Source organism: Aythya marila, assembly GCF_965140915.1.
Source record: "Aythya marila genome assembly, chromosome: 2".
Lineage (NCBI taxonomy): Eukaryota > Metazoa > Chordata > Aves > Anseriformes > Anatidae > Aythya > Aythya marila.
The window spans coordinates 8,533,684-8,547,136 of record NC_139043.1 but is presented as its reverse complement, the minus strand read 5'-3'; the positions used below and the strand labels follow the sequence as shown (position 1 = coordinate 8,547,136).

Here is a 13,453-nt window from a genome sequence, read left to right as displayed (position 1 = left end):
GACTATTCCTAGATGATCTGTGTAAAGGAGTGTGTGTCCTGTGATTTCCTTTGGTGTCCCTTTCTCCTACCCCTTTACCCAGCTCTTCCTCCAGCAAAACAAAAGCAAACAACAGAAAAAGACCCCAGGTTCCCCACAAATAGTGGGCCAAACTGTGCCGTTAGACATCACTGTCGGCTTTGAGATTTTGGATCCTGTTTTCTCCAAGAAAAAGCTAGCTTCAAAATTAAATGTGCTTTATAATTTGGTAATAGCAAAGATGAGTGTAGTGAGTATGTTTTGAAATGAAACTTTCAGAGCTTTAAGTTTTTATTTTTCTTCTCCTTTATGTGCCAAACTATTCCAGTTCCAGAAGAATATTTCCTGCTGGGCTGTGTCTTTGCAATTGCTGATTACCCAGAACAGATGTCTGATAAACAGCTGCTAGCAACCTGGAAACGGGTAAGATTCTGCTGTATTTCCAAAAAAAGATGATAACCTTACTCTCACAGTAACTAAATCCTAAAAGGAACGATTGGAAGTATTGTTCACTTTTCTTTAGGTATCATTTTGTTTAATGTTTATATTATGACTAGGGTAAAAAAGAAACGTTACTCAACTAAGGCTGACTAGAAAAAGTAGTAAATGCTTCAGACATGCAGCCAGGTTGAATTAGGTCTTTAGCCAGAACATTAACTAAAAAAGCTGTAACGTTAAGTGTTTCCCAACTATTTATGCTTTTAATCAGGCAACAGTAGTACAGCAAATGTAATACAGCATTGCTTTCTATCTTTAACTTAATTGTATTAAAAGACTGTTTTTTGCATAGAATTTTGGCGTTTAGTAGGCTGTGAGGTATCCACCTGAGTGAATAAGATGAAGGAATAGAGTGTTTCTATTTTTTGCCAACTTCTATTTTTCAGAAAAATCTGATTGTATCCTTTCCTAAATGAGAGGACTTTGATGTTCTTCAGAAACTTCTGATGGATTTTATAGTTGAATTTTCCCAACAATTTTGCATAATCAAGTAAGCTGTTGACATTTTTAACAGCACTTGTGTTTATTGCTGAGATAGAATTGAATGGTTTATGAGAAATTGTTTAATAGTTATTCTGCAAAAATAAAAAACAAAGTTATTTTTGTTTATATATCTTTATTTTATTTTTTTTTCTTGCATCTTAAAAAGTTACACTTTTTGTGGTTCAATGAAAAGGTGCATACTTAATTTTGTTTTCTTTTTTTTTTTTTTTTTCCCCAAAAATTCTTAAGCTACATAACAAACCTTTTTTTTGGGGGGGGTAACTCTTCAGTGAAATGGTACAGTCTTCTAAACAGTAGACGTTGATTTCAGACTGTTTGTTTCTTAGGGTAATTTTATAATTGTTATATATATTACAAGCTTTAATTTGGTTCTCTTACCAGATCATTCAAGCACATGGTGGGACAGTGGACCCTACACTTACAAGCAGATGCACACATCTTCTCTGTGAAAGCCAAGTCAGTAACATGTATGCTCAGGTAAGCAAACCAGTACCGTATTCATGCATGCTTTCATTGCCTTACTGGAAAGGTAACGTTTTTTTTTCTGCAATACTCCATGCTTTGATTATATTTTTTTTTCCACTATGTGCTTTTAAAATCATTTGTAGTTTACAGTACAACAGACTTTCATAATACATGTTTCATAATTCATGTAGTAGGTTTATCCCAGAGAACACTAAGGAAGATGCTGTCAGAAACAGGATCATGACAATGTTGAGGAGGAGCAAACAGTCATTAAAACAGAAGCTCTGTATTTTAGAAAGTCTAAAATAAAATAAAGATGTGTTTCAGTTTTAAAAATCTGTGCATGTCTTCATAGGCTTTAAGAGAAAGGAAGAGGTGCATAACAGCACATTGGCTGAACTCAATCTTGAAGAAGAAGAAAATGGTACCACCTCATCGAGCCCTTCACTTCCCAGTGGCATTTCCACCAGGAGGAAAGCCATGCTCTCAACATGTAAGGAAAAAACTTATTTCTAAAGAATGTTTGTTTCATTACATGAGCGATATTAAAACATAGCTGGAAAGTACGTACCCAAAGCAAAATGCATATTTATTTTGTCAACTGAAGAAGAGCTTCTCTTAATCTTAAAGCCCTGTGTTGGTATGGGGCATACTACCAGGCAATTCAGAGTGCTTTGCAAGTCTTGCTGAATTCTGAAAGCTAAATATTAAAACGTGAGTTTGGTTATTATTCTCTTAAAGAAACCGAGGTAAAAATGAGTACTCAAGACATGAGTTATCCATAACAATATGACGGGAATCCAAGCCTTTTAGTTCTTAAAAGTACATCTAATATTTTATACTTCTTGACACTAACACAATATCTAGAGTTTTTTTGAGTATTTTTTTTATTTTTCTCAGTCAATACCTACCAAAGTTTGGACCAGATGATCTTAGAGGTCTTTTCCAACCGAAATGATTCTATGAAATACCAGAGAAGGAACCTTGTTCTGTTAGTCAGAAAAAAGGAGGTCACAGTTCCAGTAGTCTGTGTTTTGGCATGTAATGAGGAGAGCTGGGAAAGTGGAAAGCTGTGGGGTGAAAAAATAAACTTGAAGCTGAATGAGACGTTTCTTGACTGAAATACAATGCAACATAAAACAAGATGCCAAACTATGTCTTGGCACTGGATCTTTGTCTTGAGTGCAGGCATAACAGATGACAGCCTTAGTATCAGCCTTTTCTTAAAGACATGAAAAGAAACAGGGTTGGTGAAAATAGACTATAACAGTGTGCATGTGAACACAGTGGTTAACATAGTTTATTATTAACAACAAAATCACAGTTGTCGCTTTTTAAATAAAAGGAAAGTACAGTGAAAATGAAAACTTTGTGAGACTGAGGATAAGAAAGGAAGATATAGAATTACCATTTTGCTACCTGTGATCAGCTGGGACAGTTTATTCAGCTTCATGGCAGGTTAAAGCAGAGCACTTAGAAATTTTTAAAAGGAGAGTAGGGGAAGTAAGTGTAAATATTTGCAACAATATAAACAGCAGCAGAAGAAGAAAGGTGGAAGATGTATGGGAAGAAAACTAGATGGGAGCTTTTTTATAGTAAGACTTCATAAATAGCAAAAAGTTGACCAGCAGAATAAAAATAGTTCTGACTTGGGAAGAATCAGTGCCAGAAACATGTCATTTTATGTATAAACAAGCCAGCCTTTGATTGTAGTTTATATATCTTACAAGCCATGTTATGTATCCTACAGTGCCTGTGTACCGTAGCTAAGATGCTCTATGTTTCATAGTAATGTAAAAAAAGGTTGTAAGAGAAAATTGTTTTCAACAGAAGCGCTTAGTAAATGCTATCTACTTTCAGTTATACCTACGTCTTTCTTTCTGTAGATAATCTCTGTGACAGGATTTGTTGATAGTGACAGAGATGACCTCAAACTAATGGCCTACCTAGCAGGTGCTAAGTACACGGGCTATCTGTGCCGCAGCAACACAGTTCTCATCTGCAAAGAGTAAGTGGTTTATCTCCACGGTGCTCACGTTCTCAGCTGCCTGTTGCCACTTAGTGTGTTTCTCAATGTGGAGTGCTCGTTACATCTCATTAAGAATGTTTAATCATTTTTGCGATTTGATAGCATTAAACTTTATGATGTTGTTTATTGAGCTAAATTACTGCACACTTACGTCTTAAATTTGGCCTACTGAAGACAGGCAAAAGAGAAGTCATTGCTTGTTTCACTCTTCGAGATTATTTTGTAAGTGATGCTGACTGCTGCATCATCTGTAAAATCTATTGGGGTGGGGAAGGAATAATTGTTCTAAAATGTTGGGGGAGGGAAAATTGAATTAAATCCAGGTCTAATCTGATTCCATTTGGACGCAAATTTTCCCTGAATTGACTTCGCTTGTGCTAGCGCACAGAGCAAAAGTTTTTGTTTTTTTTTTCCTGAGTATTTTGTTTCTCTATCACAGTTAACAACATATAGACTAACACAGAAATAATGGTGTTTAAAGTTTATTAGTATAAATGATGTTTTACCTATTTTATCAAATATTTTTTTTCCTCATCTCTGAATATTAAGACCCAGTGGCTTGAAGTATGAGAAAGCCAAAGAGTGGAGAATACCCTGTGTAAATGCACAATGGCTCTGTGACATCCTGCTAGGAAACTTTGAAGCTTTACGGCAGATACAGCACAGCCGCTATACAGTATTCAGTCTTCAAGATCCACTTTCTCCAAGTCAACATCTTGTTCTCAACCTTCTGGGTAAGAATTCCAGTCCCTAAATCCTGTGTTCTGTAGCACTTACATATGTACCTGTTTAATCAATAGAAGCGTTGTGTGTTCTGTCGTAAATAATTCTGCCGTGGTTTCACTTCTGTTGTATTCTTCACTTCCTAGATTCTTGGAGAGTTCCACTGAAGGTATCACCAGAACTTCTAATGGTATGTTGAGTTCTGTACAGCTGTTTTTGTCAGATTACTGCTTAGTGTTTCTAATGGTTGAGCACATGTGCTATATGGTGTGCACAACATGCCAGAGGGGATACACACAAACCATCCATGTGCTTCAGGCTAGTGTTCTATAAATCTGAGAAATAATCTTTTACAGAACTAATAAACTGCATGATATTATATAAAATCAAGTTCCTTTTCTTGGGATTGTGTATCACTCTTTGATTTTAAAGAAACAGGCCATATAATGTTTTTAAGGTATAAAGCACTCAAAATCAGAAATAAGTTTGTTAGAATCTTGGCTACAATTTTAAATAGAATAGGTAACACAACTTAAGGGTTGAGAGTACTTTGTACTTCACCTCAGTCCATTTGTATACTCTTCAGAAAACAGAAGCTTAATAACTCTCATAATTGAATGTTCAGATCCAATATAAAAGTATTAGTACAATTTAATTAGTACAATTTTTGAACCTGAAGTTCAAAACAGTCTTCTTTTTATAGACCCCTGTGAAATTGTCATACTCTCTTAGGTAGCTTTTTTAAAACAAAACAACAACAAGTTTTGTGAGAGTCATATTTCCTTGAAGAAGGATGCATTCTGTTAGTGGTTCACAAATACTTGAAGAGATTTTGTATGTACTATTATTAGTAGTATTTAAAATAGCTTTTTCACTAGCTCATTTTTGGATTTGTTACCTCCAGCCCTTGAGCTTTCAGTGTTTGAGCTCATCTTAAAATTGGGCATCTGCATTTTTACTGTGGTCCAGTCGGACCAGTGATGGTCTGTTTTTTTTTTTTGCTTACACAGCAAACGCAGAGAACTAAGGGGTCAAAAAGCTTAATTTAAGTACGTCCCTTTCAATATTTACTATATAGGAACATTTATTTTCCATGTGTATTTAGAATTTTGTAATTTAGATCGGAAGAGACCTCTGAAGTTAATATTGTCCAGCTTCCTTTGGGACACCTACATACGAACAAGGTGATTTGGTAACAGAAAACACTGGGCATGTGAAAGGGTCAGATGAGGTACTTCACTGCCTTCTACAGCAGACAGTTCTTTCCATCTTGAGATTTAAAGTTTGGGGTCCTCATGTGAGGACATCTGCCTGTCAGATGGTGTTGATGCAATTTACTTTTTGCATTTTCATAGTGTAGTTGGAACATCTGTCAAGAAGAAAGTGCTTGAGCTTTTCTTCCCAGCTGCTTTTACTAGTGATTGTCTAGCATAAGACTACAGGTTTCTGAGAGTGGGGAGCAAACCCCCATGGGGGACTGAGCTAGTACAGAGGAAAAAGGAGTGTCTATGCAGCGAATACCCGAGCATCCACTGGAGCTTCTGTTTCTGTAAATAGGGAACTTGAGGTTTTAAAATACAGGTGCTGCTATTTTCTGTTGATAGAAAATATTTCTGTTGATATATAAGTTCCTGGAAGACTACTGTAGCCTTCATGTATTTAACAAATGCACAGGGTTTTCATTCTCATTTATTTATTTGTTTTTTCAAGTAATGGTAATCAGCTTTATTTAAAAGGGGGAAAAATGTTTGGCATTCAATTAAATGGTTGTATAACTTTGTGGAGAAGCTTTGGTTAGTGCTCAGCTTTGCTATTGAGTCAGCTGTGTAAGCAGTCACTGCACCAGTACACATTTGGCAGTACATCCTTCTCATTTGTGTATTTTTTAAAGCATAGTCTTAGAACATTGGTGCACAGTTGTCCTGCTTTAAAGTCAAAATAGGGTTCTATGCTCAAATCAGATGTAAACACGTAGATGCTCTAATTTCAGGGTGTGAGGTTGCCTTTGAAACCAAAGCAAAATGAACCCAGTCTTCAGCCATCTTCCAAAAGAGCACGGTAAGAACAATCAGTGCCAACAGTCCTTAATTTACCTTTCCACAGAACAGTCGTTTGCCCATCAGCCTGGTTTGATCCTGTACCCTGCTAATTGCAATAACTAGCAAGATTTTTTGCATATTGCCAGCTACTCAAGTGGCAGGAATAGAAGAATGAACATGGAGTAGTAAGAGAACACGGAGACAACAGAGTTGGGAGAAAATGTTCTGTTCTCAGCATAACAGTTCTTCATCCGGAACACTGATCCTGCCTAATTCTCATTCATCTGAGCATTTTTATTGCTAAAAGTTGCAGAGAGTGAGTTTATCTGCTTTTTAAAAAATGACTTCAGGCCCAAACTTCACATTCTGCTGTATTTCATGTATCTTGTAGGATTGAAGACCTACCACCACCTACTAAAAAGCTCACCCCAGAGTTGACACCGATGGTACTCTTCACAGGATTTGAGCCTATGCAAGTTCAACAGTACATCAAGGTGACTTTTTTTTCCCACTTAACTTCATGTGAACTACATGGATTTTTTTTTATTTTTTATTTTATTTTTTCATGGACATTGAGTTCTTACAAAGTAAGACTTGATTAGCCTGTATCTAATAGGATGGATAAAAACCTACACTTACTGGGGCTGAGATCAGTCATTTATGTGGACTGAGTTTTATTTGATAACTGTTCTGCTGTAGTGTACTTCCTGCTTCTCTGCTACTGTTCTTTGTTCCATAAGATGGTTTTAAAAGGCAAAGAGGCCCGCCCCTTACACTTTTTTTTTTTTTTTTTTTTTTTTTTAATAAGTGAACTTCATGTCCAAATTTAGGTGAGGAAAGTAGTGATTGTTGTGCTGGGTAAAATTCAAGCTGCTTCAAGTGTTATTATCTGTTGTTATCTGTGATGCCAAATGTTTTGAAGGAAGTTGATGACAAAGCTTATGGCAGGCATGAGATAATGTGTTCCCAGGGAGATTTTGTTATGTTCCCTAATAAATCTCTCCCAGAACTTACCTCTAAATAATTTATAACATTCTTTTAATGATATAAAAATCCAGTCATTCCTTGAACCTTAATAAGAGCTAAACATTTGGTCAAAAAGAAGAAATTTTCATTTATTTGTCACATATTGGCTGAGGTTTGTGGCACAGTGTTACTGTTTGTTTTTTTTTTTTTTTTAACTGCTGACTTCAGTAGGACATGAAAGATCCTGCCACTTGTGCCTACTCCAGTTAATCGAAAGTAAAGGAGGACTAGTTTGGGTCTACTATGCTTCTTAGGAACATGCATCGCTTAGACATTCTCCAAATAACCTAATTTCTTTATTATACCGAGGGTTGTTTTTAAAGTAGTTGGAATCCGTAGTCTTTTTCCCTTAAAATGTTTGCATTTCAAGCTTGATTTTTAATATTTTGAAATGTAAATTATTTTTCTGTATATCTCAGTAAAGTTCCAGTGACAGCTCCTTATTTTGTCACGTTGGTACCAGGTTTATTATACAAAGAATCAAAGGATCTGATTTTGTTACAGCTATGGCTCACAAGCACATAAATAAATTTCAGCCTCAAGTCTTGTGAATTTGGACCAAACTTAGCTGTGATGATACCATTAAGATTTTTCAGAGTTTGAATACCTTCCTGGGGCTGGATACTTCCCATTTTCTTGAGCTGGAGGGGTAGTCTCTTCTGTATACCCAAAGGGCTCCTTAAGCATTAGAGAAGAAATCTTACAAGATCTGTGCTCTTAGCAACACAGTGTTTGAGGTGAACATGTGTTAAGGATGAAAATAACAGCTTTTGCCTTTTGTAGGTGTACAAGTTTAGTATTCACAATGTGTTTATGCATACCCTTCAGGAGATAAAGAGTGAAGAGGTTCAGTGTCACGGAATAGTGCTTTTGTGTATCACCTTGATGCAAACCAGCACTTAGTCAGCACAGTAAGAAAGAATTGAAAACGTTGTCCCTGTGTATCCTACTTCTTTGTTGTTCCCACAGCAGTGGCGTACAGAGGGAAGCCAGAGATCTTCCTGGGCTTCTAATACATGCAGTAGGCCTCTTGTTTTGGTGACTCCAGATGATTGCTGTACTAAAAACACCACAGTGTGTTAAATATTTATGCTTTAAAATAGTTCTTTCTGATTTTTAATTTATTCAAACAAAATATTTATAAAAATCAGTAATATGTAGCGCATAAATAGTGAAGCTGTCCAAGTACTTTTGGATGTTTTCATTGCTAAATTTTTTTGTCAGAGGAAGCACTCTAATTCCTTCTATAATTTGATATGCCTTACCAGTTGATCAATTGTGTTATTAATCCTGTCAGATAATGATTTATATCTTAGTTGACAAGCTGCCAACTGTGATGAGACAGTTTGGGTAGGGTAGTTTAAACCTAGGAAAAAATGATAGTTAACACCATCTAAAATGCATAGGTAACAATGCATAGAGATCTAATGTATTTAAAGAATATATGTTCTTCAAAGAAAAAATATTATCGTGAAAAAAAGAGTAGCAAAATCAAGTTTACTGTAGCTACAGTGTATATTATACCTTCCATAGAGGAAAAGAGCAAAATTATTAAATTTTCTTCCTATTCAGGCTCGATAGCATGTTTCAGTTCAAAAAAAAAAAAAAATTTGTATCTTAAGGTTATTTTATTATTTAAATAAAATAAAGCTGCAGACTCAGAATGTAGCTCTCACTCTAGCCAGATGAGGTGTGTCTGGAAATACCTGGGTTTTCCATGGCAGTAAATTCTGCCCTTTAATCAGTTTTAATAAAGGAATTACTGTAATATGAAACTCTCCTATGTTTGCTGTTTCATTAGGAGCTTAATTTTAAACTGTTATCATTCCACTTTTTTTTTTTTTTTCTTACAATTTATAAAGGACTGTTTCATTCTGATCTGTATTTTGCATAACTTTCAGAAACTGTATATCCTGGGAGGCGAAGTAGCAGAATCAGCCCAGAAATGCACCCACCTCGTTGCCAGTAAAGTGACCCGCACTGTCAAGTTCCTGACAGCAATTTCTGTAGTCAAGCACATAGTCACTCCGGAGTGGTTAGAAGAGTGCTTCAAATGCCAGAAGTTTGTTGGTAAGTTGAACTGGTACCTACAATAAACTTAAGGCTGGTTGATTTAGGTGTGTGAATATAGCCTAAGTATTGCTTTGACTTCAATTTTCATGTCTCTTGCCAGTTTTCTAAAGAGTTCAGTTTTACAAAACACAGATTTTAAAGTCTGCAGCAAGTCTGACCTCTATAGTTCATAACCCATGGAGAATTAAGTATAAAGTTTAAACAATTACTCTAGCAGATAGTTTGTATTTCATTTGTGGTAGAAGGCTATGTTGGCATGGTTAAATAAAGCTGTTACAAGAAGAAATGATGTATACATTTTCACTAAGTTCTTGTTCCTCTATAACATTATGTTGCACATAATTTTCATTTGATTTAATCCAGTTTCTTTCCATTAAGGAAAGTAAAAAAATAATAATAATAATAATAATAAAAAAAAAAAAAGATACTGCTTTAGAGTGGTTAATAAATAGTTGGATGTTGTTAAGCAGTCTGTCTCTCTGATGTAGCCATTTATAGATCTTATCTGTGATTACTTTTTAAGCCCCAAATGTTTTTGCTTTCAGTAATTCTTCTAAAATACAAATTGTAAAGAACTAAGCCACTGTTGGAAATGCATACAAGAATTCATTTAAATAATAAAACAAATTAATTTAGTTCTGCAACTGTGTTGGAATATATCAACTTTATTTTTGCACTTCTCTGTTGACAGCTGAAAATAACAAAAGAGATGGTTTAGGTTGATTTGACAAGGAAGCTGGGTCTGAAGAAAATCTTTTTAAAGGCTGATTACTTGTTTTATGATTGTTTTATGCTTTTTATGTAATTTGTTTGAAAGGAGCAAACTAAATTGCTGCCTAACCATCACAAAGATTTAAATCAGTGGATAATTAACCAATAAATTAGCAAACATTTTTATTAATCTGGAGACGGCAACGTGCTTGGTTCAGCATCAGTGAACTGAAAAATCAATCCATTTGAAAGCTATTAGCAGATAAATAAAGCCTGGGGATTTATAAGAACGACTGTTTTGATCTAGTACTTGAAATACTTCACTTGTCTACTGAAATTTAGTAGATTTGTAGTTAATAGGCTGCCTTCACTTTTATACATGGTGCAACGACGGAAAACACAGCAATTGTTTGGAAAAATCGTCCCATTGACAATCTATTTTTTATAGAAAAGTACAAATACCATCTCCTGTAAGTTGTCAAAATTGTGTTTGGGAAGACGAGTTCTCCGTACAATATTTTTTTTTCTCCTTAAACTTAGATGCTTTGAGCTAAATCTAATTTGGAAAGATTTTTAACCTGCCTTTTTGTGAAACAGCAAAGCTAAGGCCAAAATCCCATCCCGAATTAAAAGTAAAGTCAGCTGAGTAACAGGAAAAAGGGAAATAGGTTGAAAGTTTGCTCTGTTAATGCTGCATGGGGTCTTGGTGACAGTTTCTGGGTAAGTTGCACCAGTAAGTTAGAAAAGCAGACTTTATGGGACAGTGGCTGTTGCTGGATATGCAATTGTAAAACACAACTTTATTCTCCAAGTAATGGTGGATCATCCTCACAAGGAGCCTAACAGAAGGGGTACTATCATTATGTAAAACCTGTGTTCACCATTTAGACTCAATCTGCCACCAGTGTCTTCTAATCAGATTAGCTGCTATATTATGCTGCTGTTTTTGTCTTTCTTGTCTTAACATTTCTTGTCTTTTTCAGACGAGCAGAACTTCGTGCTGCGGGATGCTGAAGCTGAGGTGCTTTTCTGCTTTAGTTTAGAAGAGTCCCTAAAGAGAGCACAAGTGGCTCCCCTGTTCAAGGTACGCAGTTTAAGAAAGGCATTTAAATGCTTGAAGCTTTTCAACCTACTTTTTTCAGCACTGGGACAGCAGCAGCTTTTGTAGCTCAGGACAATAAAACAGTCTAGCATATAACACATACTATTTATTAGAAATTTTGGTTTTGTCTTAATGCAGATTTCCTACATAAGCATTTTTGGGATGCGTCTGAGTGACTGGATCCTGTACATGGGAATAAAATGTGCTCAGTGTATAAAACCAGTATTTGTTCTTTTACAAAATGCCAATTACAGAGAGCACTTTTTTTTTTTTTTTTTTCCCCTGAATTTCCTGGTGTTTAAAGCACTTGCCTCAAAAAATGGGAGCTGAGAGTGTGCATTTCAACCTCAGGAAGTTTAACTCTGATTTTCCTTGAATAATGCACTTAGCACCAGACAGTTTGCTAGGATTATGCATGGTGGTTTTCATGCCTCCGACTGAATTTACGCCACTTTGCGGAGAGGTATGTGAAAATATAAGTTGCTAGAGATTCGTCAGCCTAATTGAATTGGAGTCTTTCTTGAGGCAAACCACCTAAAAATGTATTTTCACAGCCTGTAATGAATAGGCATCTTTGTGTTTTATTAAATCTAAGTGTTACATTTCACTCAGTTTTACAGTCTAGCAAGTCTTGCAGTTTAGCAAGAACTTTTTTATACCTAGCTGCTAAACACAGAGATAATCTACTTTGTGATCTGTTCACCTATATCAGTCTCAATCAAGTAGCATTCTTTTTAGTCACGAGGTAATGTATGTAATTAATGTATTATGATGTTAATTTTAAAAATGAAAGCTTTAATTAAAAGAACTAAAAGCTTTTTTTGCAGCCCTCTAGGCATCCCTGTACTTGAAGAAGCATTATTGTTCTTGCATGTCTTGCCAAGTTGCAGTTAATATATATGTGTATATATATATTTTAATTGTAGTTTAACCAGTGGTCATTTGATGGTTTCGTGGTTGTTATTTTAAGGGTTATGAAATAGGCATACCCAAATTAGTCAAATTTATCAAAACTGCAGATTTATCCCTCCAGGGAAAGCAGATCAGTGGTAATTACAGACAGCTCATCAACTGTTGGACTTCTTGCTATAGGCCACTATAAATTGTTTCCATGATTGCATGAGTCATGCAAAAATTAAATGTACTACTGAAATCAGTTAAGAAAATAAGGCTTTCTTATTCTTTTGTTTCTCTTTTTAGGGAAAATTCTTCTACATTACACCTGGTATTTGTCCCAGTCTTTCCACCATGAAAGCTATTGTGGAATGTGCAGGAGGAAAAGTGTTATCTAAACAGCCTTCTTTTCGAAAACTCATGGAGCATAAGCAGAATAAAGTACGTACAGTGTTGCTTTCTGAAACTTACTGGTAATATCTTGCTATATTACTCTGAGCTTACAATTACTTTCTTTCATTTAGAGTTTGCCAGAGATAATCTTGATTTCCTGTGAAAATGACCTTCACTTATGTCGAGAGTATTTTGCTAGAGGCATAGGTATGTATAAGGAATTGATGTCATTTGAACAGTATTGATTATTTTTCTATTATTTTACAAGTTCAGATGCCTGTTGAACGTTTCCAGGTACTAGTAGAGGGGTATGTGGTTGATCCTGCATGGAGAAATCTGAGGCAGCATTTTCCTAGGTGTTTGTAATAGGGGTATTTTCTAGCCAGGTCAGCACAAATCTCTGGTGGTGGGCTTGAGCTTGGGGTTTTGGCACTGGATGATGCAAGATTAATTCTCGTTATTCGTCAGCTTAGTTAAAGATCTGTTTTTTTATTTTATTTTTGTTTTCCACTTCAATTGCTTTTACTTCATTGTAGAGTCCACAAACATACTGTGTTCACTAACAAAAGGGTACACTGGGAAGCCTGATATGTGGCATGAAGTGTGGGATGGCTAACAGCAGGGCAGTGGTAGTGCTAGGACCATATTTCCTTATGTCTTGCATGAAGAGCAGAAAGGTATTGAATGGCACCTCTTAATGCATCTGCAGAAGGAAGAATGTCTTTGTATGGTGTAAACTATGTATGTTTTCAATATTTCCAGATGTCCACAATGCCGAGTTTGTCCTGACCGGAGTACTTACTCAAACACTGGATTATGAATCATATCCTTTTTTTTGTAAAGGCTATCAGCTGCCTAAGGAAGTGTGATTTACTGCAAGGTTTCCTGAATTAGGAGCTAACTACTTACTGTTTTTTGGTATGTATAATGTTTACTTGATAAGAAAGTAGCTGAAACCCAGAAACCTAGTTTAATTTC

At 35.6% G+C, this 13,453-nt stretch overlaps 1 protein-coding gene across 2 annotated transcripts in view; it reads left to right on the top strand.

Moving 5' to 3' along the window:
• The window catches only part of PAXIP1 (PAX interacting protein 1), a 34,388-nt gene that overhangs the window by 18,486 nt on the left and 2,449 nt on the right, over window positions 1–13,453 (top strand). For both annotated transcript variants that reach the window (XM_082752838.1, XM_082752837.1), the window contains exons 8-20: window positions 347–441; window positions 1,402–1,497; window positions 1,841–1,978; window positions 3,372–3,493; window positions 4,064–4,248; window positions 4,384–4,427; window positions 6,228–6,295; window positions 6,668–6,770; window positions 9,204–9,372; window positions 11,070–11,170; window positions 12,389–12,523; window positions 12,607–12,682; window positions 13,238–13,302. In XM_082752838.1, the coding sequence (XP_082608964.1) occupies window positions 347–441; window positions 1,402–1,497; window positions 1,841–1,978; window positions 3,372–3,493; window positions 4,064–4,248; window positions 4,384–4,427; window positions 6,228–6,295; window positions 6,668–6,770; window positions 9,204–9,372; window positions 11,070–11,170; window positions 12,389–12,523; window positions 12,607–12,682; window positions 13,238–13,302 (1,397 nt within the window). The remainder of the gene's footprint in view (window positions 1–346; window positions 442–1,401; window positions 1,498–1,840; window positions 1,979–3,371; window positions 3,494–4,063; window positions 4,249–4,383; window positions 4,428–6,227; window positions 6,296–6,667; window positions 6,771–9,203; window positions 9,373–11,069; window positions 11,171–12,388; window positions 12,524–12,606; window positions 12,683–13,237; window positions 13,303–13,453) is intronic.